Genomic DNA, 16121 nt, shown 5'->3' with positions numbered 1-16121 from the left:
GTGTGCACAACCACGATTCCCCTGCATGTCGTCGAGGAGCTGGTGGGTCTGCTGACACCACCATCAGCGCCAGAATCACCCGGGTCTCAAGAAACTTCTGAGGATGACCTCTGCCTCATGTCTGCAGCTGCCATGACAAGAACGGAAGCACCTAAAGCCTTCCGTATGCTGGGCAAGTTGAATGGCAAGTCCTTACCAATGTTGGTCGATTCTGGTTCTTCTGATGGCTTTATCAACTCCAACGTGGTGAGCAATTGGCATGGGGTGCATCCTATGGCCAAGAAACTGAGAGTAAAGGTGGATGATGGTGCAGTGACCACTTGTGATATGGAGTTGCCGGTGTGTGAGTACCAAATTCAAGGGTATCAGTTCAGATCGACCTTGAAGCTGTTTCCACTGGGCAGCTACGATGTGATTTTGGGTATGGACTGGCTAGAGTCTCGAGGGCTCATGACTGTTAATTGGAGCAGCAAGTACATGGTTTTCAAGCATCAAGGCCAATTCATTCAGTTGCATGGAGTTTCAGTGTCGGTTCAAGACTGTCCGCCGATCTCAACAATCTAACTACATCTTCTGCAGGTTCAAGAACCAGTGTTACGTGTGGTGCACTTGTGTTCAGTTAAATCAGATGCCGAGGAAACTGTAATTCCCGAGGCAGTGACAGCGTTGTTGGAGGAATTTGCAGAACTGTTTGAAGAGCCTCACGGATTGCCACCACAACGGTCCTTCGATCATGCAATTGATTTGCTACCTGGAGCGACACCGGTCAACATCAGACCCTATCGGTACAACCCAGCGCAGAAAGATGAGATTGAAGCGCAAGTTGTTGATATGTTAAATCAGGGGATCATCCAAATCAGTGGCAGTCCCTTCGCATCTCCTGTGCTATTGGTGTAGAAAAAAGACGGCGAGTGGCGATTCTGTATTAATTTTCGCCATCTCAACACCATCACCATAAAAAATAGGTACTCGCTGCCGGTCATTGATGAGCTCTTGGATGAATTGCAAGTAGCCAAATGGTTCACAAGCCTGGATTTGCGCTCAGGATATCACCAGATCCGTATGAGGCCTTCGGATGAAGAGAAAACGACCTTTCAAACGTATCACGGCCATTTTGAATTCAAGGTGATGCCATATGGAGTTACCGGAGGGCCAGCCACTTTCCAGGGGGGGATCAATATCATGCTGAAGCCATATTTGCGCAAAGGTGTTCTGGTCTTTATTGATGACATCTTAATGTACAACATCACATTGGAAGAGCACATACAGTTGCTGCGATCAGTGTTCCAGATTCTGAGAGAGAACCAAATGAAGGTTAAGAGAAGCAAGTGTGTGTTTGCGTGGAACTAACTGCGGTACCTGGGGCATGTTATCAGTGAAGAAGGCGTGCAGACAGACCCAGCCAACATTGATAAAGTGCGAAACTAGCCAAGCCCTCAATCCGCAAAAGAGGTGCGTCAATTCCTGGGGTTGGCTGGTTATTACCGGAAGTTTGTGAGGCATTTTGGCATTATTTGTCGACCTCTGACAGAGTTGCTTAAGAAGGGAGTGGTCTTTCACTGGACACCACTTCATGAAGAGTCATTCCAAGCACTGAAAATGGCGTTGACCACTGCACCGGTCCTCGCATTGCCGAACTTTGCGAAACCCTTTGTGGTTGAAACTGATGCCTCGGACCGTGGAATTGGCGCAGTCTTGATGCAAGAATAACACCCGATTGCATTCTTGAGCCAAGCCTTTGGGCCATGACTGCGACATCTTTCCACCTATGGAAAAGAAAGCTTGGCAGTGCTTATGGCAGTTGAGCGGTGGCGATCTTACCTGTTAACCAACGAGTTCATTATCTAGACAGGTCACTGCAGCCTCTCATGCTTGGATGAGCAGCGGTTGACCACTCCATGGCAGCAGAAAGCGATGACCAAGTTTCTAGGGCTGCGCTACCGAATCCAGTACCGGAAGGGGGCACTGAACCAAGCAGCGGATGCACTGTCACATCACCCGGAAGCGGCTGCGTGTGCCAGCTCGGTCTGTGTGCCACGGTGGCTAGAGGAGGTGAAACAAGGCTATGCGCAAGATCCAAAATGCACCAGAATGTTAGCATTCGCAGCAATAGGAGCAACGCTGGATGGCCCCTTTCAGGTGCAGGATGGCCTTCTTCGCTACAAAGGGCGTGTGTGGATAGGTAACAACGCAGTCGTCCAGTAGAGAGTATTGCAGGAACTTCACTCCGGTGCTTTGGGAGGTCATTCAGGGATTCAAGCAACCTATAGCCGTGTCAAGCAGCACTTTGCATGGGCGTAGCTAAAGAAGACTGTCAAAGCCTACATCTCCGAATGTTCAGTATGTAAACAGGCAAAACCGGAGCATGTGAAGTACCCCGGGCTACTGCAGCCCCTACCAGTACCCAAGCAAGCGTGGGAGATGGTCACCATAGACTTTGTTGAAGGGCTACCAACCTCTAAAGGATTCAATTCTATACTGGTCGTGGTAGACACGCTCACCCGTTATGCTCATTTCATACCACTTCGACATCCCTTCTCAGCGTTGCAAGTGGCTAAAGCATATATGGATAATGTCTTCAAACTGCACGGGCCGCCGGATGCAATGGTTTCTGACCGTGACCAAATCTTCACTAGCAAGGTATGGCAAGAACTTTGCAAGCTCACTCACATCAGGCTAAACATCTCCTCGGCTCGACACCCGCAAACGGACGACACAACGGAGCATGTGAGCCAATGCATGGAGTTGTACCTCAGGTGTTTCATGCACAATTGCCCCAGCAAGAGGGTCGAGTGGATTTCCTTGGCCGAATTCTGGTACAATACCTCTTATGACTCTACTCTCAAGTCGACCCCGTTCGAGGTGTTATATGGCCACAAGCCGAGATTCTTCGGTATCACTAATGTGTCGGACGCAGCAGTGACAGATTTAGCTCAGTGGACCCGGGACAGAGCGGCCGTGGTGGCTTTACTACGACAACATCTGAACAAAGCCCGGTAATGGATGAAAGAGAAAGCTGATCAGCATCGCTCGCACCGGACGTTTGCAGTCAACGATTGGGTGTATCTGAAGCTGCAGCCATATGCACAGTCGTCGGTGGCGGCACGGGCTAATCATAAACTCGCCTTTCGTTATTTTGGACCGTTTCAGGTACTCCAACGGGTGGGTGAAGTGGCGTACAAGCTGGCATTGCCGGAGCAAGCTCAGATTCATCCAGTCATACATGTTTTCCAGCTGCGCGGTAATTCCTCCCGTGACAACGATATTGCCGGAGCTGCCGACGTTGGATGAAGACCTGCTGCAATTCCAGGTGCCGATGGCCATTCTGCAACGACGCACGGTGCAGCGGGGCGTGCGACAGGTCGACCAGGTGCTTGTCCACTAGTCTGGCTTCCCTCCGTCGCTGGCATCCTGGGAAGATGTGATTCCATTGCAGGCGCGTTTTCCCCGGGCATTGGCTTGGGGACAAGCCAAAACTAAATGGGGAGGGAAGGTCATGGGAAGTACTGTGGTGGACCCAAAGGCCGACTCCAAGATAGCCCAGCCCAGGCCCAAGCGGGAGAGAAGGCCCAGCACACGCTTCACTGGACCGACCTGGAGCAAGTGAGGCTATATATACCGTGTGTGGTGCGAGTACTAGGGTATCGATTGGTCACAGACTGGCGGCGCCGCTGGGCGATGTACCTCTCCTCCCATCTCCGGCTCTAATCCCGATCCCCTTCTCTTGCCTGATCCAAATCTTAGCTACCAAATTGTACTCGAGATTTGATAATTGGGAGTAGATCGAGAGCTTGAAACCTAGACTCGTATCAGAGGGAGAGGCGGGCTTGGCAGTTGGCACCACCGAAGCCCGGAGCGAGCGGCCGAGCCTGGCCACCCGAGAGGCCGCTGGAAGAAGGTGCTGGCGCGGGTGGCTTGTGCTAGACGGCGAGGGCACTGTGGGTGGCACCGCCGGTGAAATCGGGCCCGATCTCGTCCTGCATCATCCCGACAGCAACATCAAAGGGAATAGGTGTAGGAGATTTCTCAATGATCTTCGCTGTGGTTTGATGCCGGTCCTTGTTGACGCCGCGGAGGAGCTTGGATGACGAGTTCATCGCCGTCCAACACCTTGCCGCAGAGAGTTGGTGACCGCCTTGAGGCGGGCACAGGACAAGGAGACGGGGCGCCCCCTTGTTTGACGGCATAATGCTCGGTCTTGTGTTGAAACTTGAAACCGCCGTGACCGGAGATTGTTGACGAAGAGAGCTTCAATGGAGGCCTAGGTCCGGCCGGCGGTGGCCTGCCGGTGAAGGATGATAGGAACCACCGCTTGACCGCCTTGTTGACGATGTTCCACCAGGCCTCCCTGCGGTGGTCGGCGAAGTCCGGCGAGATCCAGGGTGCGACGTCGTATTGGTCAATGACCTCGAGCATCAAGCCACGCCAGACGGTGTAGTTGGCCCCGTTCATGGCCAGCCGGACGCCGAGGCTGTTGATGCTGGCGCCCTCGACCCTAGGCGGGCGATGGGAAGAAACTGGCGGCCGGCGGCGACGAGGGAGCGGCGTGGTGGCGACGGGCAGAGGAGAGGTTGCAGGAGGAGGAGCATGGTTGTGAGGGGTGTGAGGAGAAGAGGCCGCCGGAGAGGGAGCCGCGGCACCGCTAGCGGCGAAGGTGGCGTTGCGCTCAGTGGCCATGGTGGAAGCGGGGAGTAGATACCATGTTAGAAATAGAACTAGGGTTGCGATGCATCACTTGCTTGTATTCATCCGCAATGGGGTAGTAAATATAGAGTACAAAGGGGAAGAAGAGATACACAACACACGCATTCAACAGAAACAAGCATCTGGAATTCTGGAGGCGCCGGCCGTTGCCTTGCATGCGCCATGGAAGGGCGGTAGAGGAGGGGGCGCTTGACCAGCTCAAGCTGGTACGTTGCAGACCGACACATGGCGGGCTGGCGCGGTGTGGTGTGGATAGAGATATCATCGCCGTCGAAGATGGATGACGGGAAGGAGAGCAGTCGTCGCTGCCCCGGCGAGACGGCGACGTGTAGTGACAATGGCTTGGGGTTTCTCCAGCGTGCTTCATGTTAGCAGTTTAGCACACGCACGCGCTTATCTGGTGTTTCCTTGTATTGTGTCTGTTCGGCGCGCTTCCGTCTAGCGTCATCGTCGCTAGTCGAAATGACGCCGCCATCACAAAGATCGACTGGCTGTATTTTGTATATACTCTGTCTAGTATGTTATAGGATACGACACGTATATACGTACACGGTCTAGTATGTTAATTAGGATCCAACACGTATATGTTAGTCTGTTAGACTCGGCCGAGTTCGTGTCTAAAGCAGAATCATATGAGGCCGGCAGGGCCCGAGTCGGTCTGTACTTGCTGTGCCCAGCTCTAGCTATATCTTCCTTGCTCTATATATAAATAAGAACATAAGCCTACCAGCTGCCTACGTACACGCACGGTCCATAAGCCCACACACGACATACGTCCGTCTGTGAAGCCGTGAACCAGACACAAAGAAAGAAAGAAACCATGAACTGCCTATTACGGAACTCGCGCCGCCTCCTCCTCGTCTGTAAGCAGGCGGGCGGCGTCCGCCGACTGGCTTCGCTGCTGCCGCCCCATGCAAACCCGGTGCTCCGCTTCAGTCAGTTGTGCCGTAATCCGCGTACGGTCGCTGGGGTGGCGGCCCTCGCCTCAGGTGCCGCGGCGATGGCCGCCTTGGGCCGCTACGACCGCGAGGTTGTGCCTTACACGAACCGCACGCACATGGTCATCAGGTCTCCCGAGGCCGAACGCCAGCTCTGGGAGTCCCGTTTCACAAAGGACAAGAAAACCTGGGCTTCCAAATCACAAATCGTCGACCCGCTTCACCCGGACAGCGTTCGTGTACGCCGTATAGCCGATAAAATTATTCGCGCCACCTATCGCACTCTCCCTATTAACAGCAGCCACGATGGCACCAAGAGCCCGAAGCCACAGACAAGTCATCTTAAGGGGTGTGAGTGGGAGGTGATACTTGTCAAAGACCACTATACCAGTGCAATGTGCGCCCCTGGTGGCAAAATTGTAGTATATACTGGATTGCTCGACCGTTTTACGGATGCTGAGATTGCCTTTGGTATTGCGCATGAGGTACGTAGGTTTAACATTTATATAATAATTAATTACTAATGAGTTTTATGTGTGCATATTTTATGAGTTCTTATGTAGGTGCATAATGTTCTCTCCTTTCTTCTTTTTCAGATTGGGCACATCGTTGCCAGGCACAGCTCGGAAATTTGGTACGCCAAGTGGTTTCCGTTACCCTTGATTTTGCCTTTCTTTCAAAGGTACGTATCACTGCAATTAAATAAATACACGAGCGCGCGCGCACACACACTATACTTATATCATATGCCAGATAAATCATTTAGTCTTCCTGCCACTCACCGCGTACGATATGCTGTGGAAATTCGAAACCGATCCTACCTGATTATTATTAGAACAGAAAGGAGGAAATTACTTCGGTACGGATGAAATTATACATCTTAAAGCCACAAAAAAAAAAGAAATTATACATCTTAGCTCGGTCAAATGATTGAACCCTGGGTTAGTAACAAAATTTTCTGTATAAATATATAAACCACGACAACATGGAACTCGCTCTTCAGCCAAGCTTAATTGCTACAGTAGGATAATCTTGAGCAAGAATTATTGGTTTCCTAAACTAACACATGTTTTGTTCTATAACTTTGCCGAATGCTTCATGTTCTGATGATCAATGTTGCCTGTATATGCAGGACGGAGATGGAGGCAGATCACATTGGAACCCTTCTACTTGGAGCTGCTGGTTTCCATCCATACGCGTCCCTCTTGTTCTTCCGGAAGGCCGCAATGATTGAAAGAGCGTCCTGGACGCCAGAAGATCCCATCGCTCTTCATCCTTCACATAAGAAAAGGGTTGAGCGTTTGTATCAACCCAAAATCATGGAGGAGGCGATGAAGTTATATAAGGAAGCTCCGCCCGACGAAGGAACCAGCTCACAAGCCACTGGTGAAGGTTTTTCCTTTCGACAAACCCTGGGAGATGCATGCAAACTTATGTCGACAAGACTGAGACAAGTTCTTACGGGGCGATGAACAGATTAGAATGCCCAAGTTGAAGGAACCTCCCACATCCACATCTTCAGCACGTTCACGATATGAATGAACATGCAGGGCGAGTCAGTTTGACGGATGCTGCCATAACTATCCTAAAATTTAGAGACCTTTTACGGTACATCTGCTCAATATAGACCGCTTATTTCTATAGTTCGACGGTCCAGATGATACAATACTACTCTAGATTTTCGGTAGTATATTAACTAAACAAGGGCATTTTGGGTAGTACACATTTATCCATCTCGCAGGCACCTTCCTGTAACACCCCCAATGTCATGCTACAGTGACCTCACACTAATGGTGCCATGTCATCAGGTTTAACTTAGCCAAGTTGCCACTTGATAAAAATCAAAGTTATTTCCAAATTTAAAATAAAGTCGAATGAATTATTTCTTCTAACATTAAATCTAAAATGCTCAAAATATTCTATAAGTTCCCCTGACCATTGTCAAGTTGAAACTAACTTCATTTTACTCACAATCGAACTCCTACAAAATAAATAAGTGGTCCAACAGGAGTTAAAATAACCATATAAATATAAACCTAATTTTATATTTTTTCAATTGGCCTCAAACTTTCTGGGCCTCTTCAAGTTATTGCCTAGTTTCGTATGCCAATTTTCAAAGCTAACTAAAATCGTTTAGTACAAAATTAAAATGCAAAACAGTAAAGATAAAAGAAAAAGGGAAAATAGAACGACCCCCCCTTTTTACCTGGCCCACCTTGCACTGTACCAGGCCCGACCCACCGCCCCGGCCTTTCCCTCACCTCTCGGCAGAGGCAGAGGCCATGGCGCTGTCCGGCCACGAGCGACCGTCCATGCGCGGATCTAGCCCGTGTCGACCATCCGTCGGTGCCCCGAGACGGATAAGAGCATCCTCGACCCCCTACTAACCCTAGTGCCCCTTTTCCCTCTCTCCCTCGCTCGTTCCCCTCGCTCCACCACACACTCTCTCTCTCCCAAGGTCAGTGTCGTTGCGCCGACACCGTTCACCGTGGCCACCGAGCTCCTCTCACAGCGCTATCAAGTCCAGAAGGCCCGCCGTGCTCCACTTCATCTCTCTGCGGAAGAACGCGGGCCGGGAAGCGCTGGTTCGTCGCCAGCTTCATCTTCTTCAACCTTCGGAGCTGACCGCCGCCGACTTCGATTCGCCGCAACCAGCGCATCCCCGAGCTTGCCGTCCACTCCAGGAGCCGTGCCTCCTCCGTATGCATCGAGTATGCCACCGGGTCGGCCGGGATCGCCACTGCATCGACGCCACGATCCTCTTCTTCAACCTCGGTCGCCGGCGCGCCTACGATCAAGCCACTCCACTGAGACACTCTCCGGCTCCCCTGAGCTCCCTGGCGGCATCTCTGTGAGCCGTCGTCCATTCCCCTTCCCCCTTTTCTTTCTTCCGTCGTCGTAGGACGCCACCACGAACGCGCCCGAACCACTTCATTCGCCCCCGCGCGCCTGGCCTCGCCTGTCGATGCTCGGCCGCTGCGCTCGCCTGTCGATGCTCGGCCGCTGCGCTCGCGTGTTGCTGCTGCAGCCCGCGCCCGTAGCCTCTGCGCCTGACCGCCTCGCTCGCGCCCAGGTGTGCCGCCGCAGACGCCCGCGCGTGCGTTCGCCTCGCCGTTGCCGCTCCCTCGCCGCGGCCACGCCTCCCTGTAGCTGCTACTACTACTGCTGCTGCCGCTCTGTGACTCCTCCCGCGCTATGCCCCACCTCCCCTGACCTCGCCTGCGTCCACTGGCCGCCGCCGCTAGCTGCCTCGTCGCGGCACCGGCTCACTGAGCTCAGCCCGGCACCCGCGACCCCCGCCGTCTCGCGCCCCCTCACCCGCGACTACACCGCCTGCCGCGGGCGCACCCCTCCCCGCGGCCCCGCTCTCCCCTATGGGCCGCCGCCCAGTTGCTCCGCCGGCTCCCGCCGGCCACGCTCCGGCCGGCCTCGCCCCCCACCCCGGGTGCGGGCCGCCTGGTTGCGCCCGCACCTGCGCACCCGTAAGCCACCCTCTCTAGTGGTCGGGCGGGCCACTGCCAGCGGGGCCACACCCCCTGTTTAAAAAAAGGGTTTTTAAAAATATATAAAAATAATTAGTTGATTAATTAATTAAATAGGTAATTAATTAACTTAATTAACCTTGCTTTATTAGCCTAATGAACTAGATTAGTTAATTTAATTATGTTAATTAGTTAAGTCAATGACAGATGGGGCCCATTGCCCCTTTGACCAGTCAACACAGTCAGAGTTGACTGTTGACCATACTGACATCAGCATGACGTCCTGCTTACGCAATAAGTCCTTTTTCGAATTAATAATAATTTTAGAATATTATTAAAACTTTAGAAAATCATAGAAAATTATCCGTAACTCGGATGAAAATGTTTTCTACATTAAAGTTGCTCAGAAAAATCCAACAAATCCGAATACGCGGTCCATTTACTTGTTAAGAGGCCTCTAACTAGCTGAACATGGAACATTCCCCCTCCGGTCATTTGTCTTACACAGGTCCGGAATCGGGAACACCTTCCCGGTTGAATTCCCCCTTGACCTATAACGTCTAGGACCGCGTTAGAACTCGTCTAGCTATGCCTATTGTCCTGTTATGCTTTGTGGTGCTATGTTTGCCTTATATTTACTGTTTCTTCCCCCTCTTCTCTCCGGTAGACCCCGAGACAGATGCTGCCCTTGTGATCGACTACGTCACCGACGACCCCTCCTTGCCAGAGCAACCAGGCAAGCCCCCCTTTGATCATCCCGATATCGCCCATTCCATTCTCTCATGCTTGCATTTGATTTTGCTACTGTGATTGATTGCTCCTATTCTGATGCATAGCCTGCTTTTGTAACCTGCTTATTGTTACCTACCTGCTTATCCTAAACTGCTTAGTATAGGTTGGTTAGTGATCCAACAATGACCCCCACCTTGTCCTTGTTGCCCCTGCTTCATCATTGAAGACCTGATCAACGGGATCAAACACCAGGCCCCGGCATCGCACATCACTTTCCCATTAGTTGCTCGACACTACTAGGTTACTATCGAGTGCCGAGGGTGAGACCTCTACAACACTTCTGATGTTAACCCTGTCGTGTAGCTATTCGGTCATGGTCATCGAGGGTGATTCCGCCTTAACCACTTCCGATACGACTCTGTCGTGCAACCCCTCAAGTGTGAACCTCGGGGGTGGTTCCTCTTACGTTTACCTTGATGATTACATCGAGTGGAATTCACCGGGGGTGATTCCTCGGGTTTTCCCCTTGATATTTGGACACACGGATACTTGGACTTTACCACTTTTACTTGGAAAGGCGGGTCGACCCTGAGGGTTACCCGCGAGTGATGTGGAGACGGGTTGACCTGGAGGGTGCCCACGAGATAATTACGAGGCGTGGCCGGGCATTCCTAGCCCTTGCCGCAAGTCCTCGAGACGAGGCAACGGGGTCACATCTTTCGTGAGTCTCTGCTTGTTACCGCGTGCTCCTAATCAACTATGATTTGGATATTTGATCCGAGGGGCCTCTGGCCTGAGAGCACTACCCATCACGTGGGCATAGTATGGGCGTTCTGCGTCGTATGTATCAGCCGAAGCTTAATAGACGTCAGCGGCTGAGCGGCGCGCGCCGGGTTGGACTGGTAAGCACCTGCCTTTTTAAAGGAGGTAGCTAGGTCTGCTCACCTGCCGCGTACGCAACGTGCAGGAGTTCCCGGGGAGATGGCCCATGACCCCTGGGGGCATAGGTTAGTCCGGCGTGCTGACCTCTCTATTAAGTCTAGGTCGATTGCGGCGTATTGTTTGGCCGAGACTGGGCATGACCCAGGAAAGTTGTCCGACCGGAGTTAATCGAGCGTGGTGGGTAAGTTGGTGCACCCCTGCAGGGAACAAAACATCTATCGATAGCCTGTCCTACGGTAACGGACACTTGGAGTTGTATCCCGATCGATACAACTAGAACTGGATACTTGTGATGAGAATTGGATTATGATGAGAACTGGATAGTATGGCTCTGGGATTGCTGTCTCGCATGGAGTCGAGAAAGGATCTCTGGCTGAGGTTGATAAAACTTCTACTACTTTACTTTATGCTACTCTACTCCCTCCTGTTGCTGCAAGATGGTGGTTTCCAGAAGATGTTAGTCTTCGATAGGACTAGGCCTTCTCTCTATTCTGGCATTTCTGCAGCCCAGTCCACATATACAGCCTTCCTTTGATAATGTTGCATATGTAGTGTAGATCCTTGCTTGCGAGTACTTTGGATGAGTACTCACGATTGCTTTGCTCCCCCTTTTCCCCCTTTCTTCTTCTTTCTGGTTGATGCAACCAGATGTCGGAGCCCAGGAGCCAGATGCCCCCGCCGATGCATACTACTACGTGGAGACCGTCGACGACCACGAGTAGTTAGGAGGCTCCCAGGCAGGAGGCCTTGCCTTTTCGATCGATGTTGCTTTTGTGCTAGCCTTCTTAAGGCAGACTTGTCTAACTTATGTCTGTACTCAGATATTGTTGCTTCTGCTGACTCATTTGTATTCGAGCTTTTGTATTCAAGCCCTCGAGGCCCCTGGCTTGTAATATAAAGCTTGTATTATTTTAATTTGTGTCTAGAGTTGTGTTGTGATATCTTCCCGTAAGTCCTTGATCTTGATCGTACACATTTGCGTGTATGATTAGTGTACGATTGAATCGAGGGCGTCACAAGTTGGTATCAGAACCGACTGCCTGTAGGTAGCCCCCTTTCCAACTCCTTGGCCGAAGTTGAGTCTAGTCACTACAAAAACTTTTAGTAACATGGCTGTGTGTCTTACGGGCCCACGTCGCCATTGGGTGGTATTAAGATCTTTTATTCCTCGTCTATACCTGGGACTCTGATCTCTCGTCTATTCGGGTTAAACATTTTACTAACTCTGACATTAGGTTCTCGTACCCACTTCCTCCCGGAGAGCCCCGACATTTTTGATGATCGCTTGCTTGGCCAGAAGATTCTGGAGATACTCCTCGATGTTTCTTGAGACCCCGTGTCCACTCCCTTGCAGTTCCTGACCACCGATAATCCCTGTGAATAACATCCTTGCTGCTTGTACCTTCATACCCAGTTGCTCCTGTTATTACAAGATGTACTCTCTGTTCTTTCGAGAATCCTTTGTGCCTTCTCCTTTGTGGCTTCTTTTTGCAATGCAGATAATTCACTTAACCGGGGTCTGTTCATCCCCAGTTGTTCATATGCTTTCCAAAATACTTGGAAATACTATCTGATCTTCCGAAAATCGTCTGCAGCCTATTGCTCTTGATTCTCCTTGCCTGCTTGCAGTAGGATTAATTCCATATATCTAGCAATATTCTTTAAAATTCTTTGTGATTGTCATTCTGTTCCTATGGATTCCGCATGTGTGCGAATACTCACAATCATTAATTAATCCTTGGAAATTTTCTTTCCGGCTCAGACATCCTTCCAGATATGTGCTGGTTCTTGCCCAATCCAGATTTGATCGGGTGCACCTCTAAGTCCATTCAAGTTACTCATCCTTTGATCAGAGCCTCTGCATCTGATCCTTCGTCTTGAAGTCATAATTCCTTTGTAACCAAGCATCAAATCATTCATACGTTTCTATAAGACGATGCCTTTGCATCCCCTTCTTCATCTGATTGATTACCGATACTCACATCAACTTTGTCGTGAATCGCCAGATCCATTGCTGGGTTGTTATCCGACAGTGTACTTCACATCCAAAATCTTGTGAGGTTTTCCCTGATACATGATACCTTCGGTAAATTGTATCATCTGCTTTGACTTCGATACTCTGCTTTCGAACTCGTATCTTTTGCTTGGTTGATGGTTGTATATATTCGTAAAAATGCCCCGATGGGTTGAACTTATGCCTTCCATAATCCGTATGAACCCGAGAGTTCCCACGAGTCTTACTCTTCTGGTACTTCGCCAGATAAATCTTCTGCCCTACAATTTCTTCGAAAACGAGGAGTGAATGAAAGGTTATGCATTGAAGAAGTGGGAGTCGACCTTTAACTTTGTGTTCATGCCCATGGACACGATGTGGAACTTATCATGTAAGCTTCTTGTAATAATAACTATTTCCTTGATATAATATCATCTGGTATCGGTGAATTGATCCTTCGCAATCGTGGTTCCGACCATGATTGTTCTTCTTTGGTCCCATTTCTTGGACAACTTAAATCACTTGTCTTCTGCCGGTCAATAGGCCTGCCCAACCTCTATTATGATCTACCTTCGAGTATTACCCCTTGTATTTCGAGGATATCATGCCATTGCACTACATCTTATGAACTTTTGATGGAGTACTACCTTACCCCTGTCTTTGACACTTCATGGGTTCTGGGTTGTTTGTCAACCGAGAGCACCGATAAGTGAATCGATTCCGCACTCCGATTCAATAACTCTAAGTAATTTTTGTCGCTTACGAGTTTAATAATCCTTCAAGTCATTCCTAGCCTGATCGGCTATATTTTTATCGTGCCAACTTTTAACTGTGCTACCTGGTCCTTATGCCCGGAGCAACTTCCGACGACGAGCGAAGCTTACGTCGATCTTCTTCATCTTATCATTTCACCTCGAAGAACGAGCTTGATTTTGAACTTGTGTCGTATCCGTGGTTCCAATAGCCTTTCGCTTCATCCTTCCTGTTGCTTGATGCCGTTGCTCCTCGATGGCATCTTCATAGAGCCTCTCGACAAATGCGTCGTGATCAGCATCAACATTTTGACTTCCGTTGAGATGACAATTGAATTCATGGTGAGAAATACCATCCTTGACCTTCAATGATTTGAATTATCATTGACAACCCCCTTGTCTTCTTTCCAACACATGTTTGAGCATGTCTTGGTTATACCTTGCACTTCTTGCTATTCCTGCAATTGTTCCTTGAGTATGTCTTGTGATCTTCAACTCCAACCCCTACTTGGAACACCTTGTTAATGCTACCTCGAAGCATGACTGAGGTATTCTGGATATCAACAAGGACATTGGAAGCACATTGTCGAATGTTTCTTGATCTATTATCCAAACACCGTTGTATGTGTAATATCATGATTCTTCCCTCGCCCCCTTTATCTAAATGCTTTTGAACTTGCTGCCTTATCATGGATATCATGCTCTGCTTGTCCTTGGGAAGGATATACCCCTGAAATATGCGTTTAAACACATTTTCCTTTTCATTGTCTTGCTCAACCTCTCTTGCGATCTATATGATCTAAGCAAAAATAATTCCGTGCTTATAAAAACGCCTCAAGGTACAATTCGGTCAGTACGACCCTGTTACTAATGTTGATGACATTCCGGTAACCACCGATGGACGAGACCTTTGCTTAGTGGTCCGCCTCGTTCAACGAGCAGGGGAATGGTTCTCTTCGTCCCTCGTCCTTGGTACCGACGATTGTTGCCGACATAACTGACAGGCTACCCTCTGACATGCCTTGCTATCATGACCGTGCAAAATGAATAGCGCCTTTCCTTCTTTTAACCCACATGGTGGGCCCATAACCCACAGTTACACAGGATCGAAACCTGACTCTCCTGTACAACCTTGATGCTGAAATATTCTTTACACTTGGCTTCATATCATGTCACGAGCCACCTTCCGAGAGATGATCTATTCCCGATGCTCTGAACCCCCTTTCTCACACTCTGTTCAAGTATCAATCGTTGTTCATTCAGTTGAAACTTCCTATTGTACCTTCATAGTTCGCTCTCAATGTTTTATTAAGTTTCAACTCGAGAGATACTTCTGCCTCATTCCCTAAATTGTTCACCAGATAATTAACCCTATAAGGGTCAGTTCTCCCGGAGTTACTCTTTACTTCCCCACTTAAATCTCGGGACGAGATTTCTGGTAGTGGAGGAGATTTGTAACACCCCCAGTGTCATGCTACAGTGACTTCACACTAATGGTGCCATGTCATGAGGTTTAACTTAGCCAAGTTGCCATTTGATAAAAATCAAAGTAATTTCCAAATTTAAAATAAAGTCAAATGAATTATTTCTTCTAACTTTAAATCTAAAATGCTCAAAATATTCTCTAAGTTCCCCTGACCATTGTCAAGTTGAAACTAACTTCAGTTTACTCACAATCGAACTCCTACAAAATAAATAAGTGGTCCAACAGGAGTTAAAATAACCATATAAATATAAACCTAATTTTATATTTTCCAATTGGCCTCAAACTTTGTGGGCCTCTCCAAGTTATTTCCTAGTTTCATAAGCCAATTTTCAAAGCTAACTAAAATCGTTTAGAACAAAATTGAAATGCAAAACAGTAAAGATAAAAGAAAAAGGAAAAATAGAACGACCCCACCCCTTTTTACCTGGCCCATCTTGCATTGTACCAGGCCCGACCCACCGCCCCGGCCTTTCCCTCACCTCTTGGCAGAGGCAGAGGCCATGGCGCTGTCCGGCCATGAGCGACCGTCCATGCGCAGATCAAGCCCGTGTCGACCATCCGTCGGTGCCCCGAGACGGATAAGAGCATCCTCGACCCCCTGCTAACCCTAGTGCCCTTTTTCCCTCTCTCCCTCGCTCATTGCCCTCGCTCCACGACGCTCTCTCTCTCCCAAGCTCAGCGTCGTTGCGCCGACACCGTTCACCGTGGCCGCTGAGATCCTCTCACAGCGCTATCAAGTCCAGAAGGCCCGCCGTGCTCCACTTCATCTCTCTGCGGAAGAACGCGGGCCGGGAAGCGCTGGTTCGTCGCCAGCTTCATCTTCTTCATCCTTCGGAGCTGACCGCTGCCGCCTTCGATTCGCCGCAACCAGGGCATCCCCGAGCTTGCCGTCCACTGCAGGAGCCGTGCCTCCTCCGTCTGCATTGAGTACACCACCGGGTCGGCCGGGATCGCCACTGCATCAACGCCACGATCCTCTTCTTCAACCTCGGTCGCCGGCGCGCCTCCGATCAAGCCACTCCACTGAGACCCTCTCCGGCTCCCCTGAGCTCCCTGCCGGCATCTCTGTGAGCCGGCGTCCATTCCCCTTCC

At 49.9% G+C, this 16121-nt stretch overlaps 1 protein-coding gene across 1 annotated transcript; it reads left to right on the top strand.

Moving 5' to 3' along the window:
- The first annotated feature begins 5524 nt into the window (after positions 1–5524).
- On the top strand, positions 5525–7461 carry LOC109780434 (mitochondrial metalloendopeptidase OMA1-like). Its single transcript, XM_020339020.1, has 4 exons — positions 5525–6127; positions 6239–6324; positions 6775–7034; positions 7451–7461. Exons 1-4 carry the CDS (start codon positions 5525–5527, stop codon positions 7459–7461), a joined length of 960 nt encoding a protein of 319 aa, XP_020194609.1.
- The last annotated feature ends 8660 nt before the right edge of the window (positions 7462–16121 follow it).

Source organism: Aegilops tauschii, chromosome 5 (genome assembly GCF_002575655.3).
Source record: "Aegilops tauschii subsp. strangulata cultivar AL8/78 chromosome 5, Aet v6.0, whole genome shotgun sequence".
Classification (NCBI taxonomy): Eukaryota; Viridiplantae; Streptophyta; class Magnoliopsida; order Poales; family Poaceae; genus Aegilops; species Aegilops tauschii.
This window is presented reverse-complemented; position numbering and strand designations above follow the sequence as displayed.

Coding starts and splice junctions, on each gene's coding strand:
- LOC109780434 (XM_020339020.1), top strand. CDS start 5,525: ATGAACTGCCTATTACGGAACTCGCGCCGCCTCCTCCTCGTCTGTAAG. Junction 6,128..6,238: donor CCTTTGGTATTGCGCATGAG/GTACGTAGGTTT, acceptor CTTCTTTTTCAG/ATTGGGCACATCGTTGCCAG. Junction 6,325..6,774: donor ATTTTGCCTTTCTTTCAAAG/GTACGTATCACT, acceptor CTGTATATGCAG/GACGGAGATGGAGGCAGATC.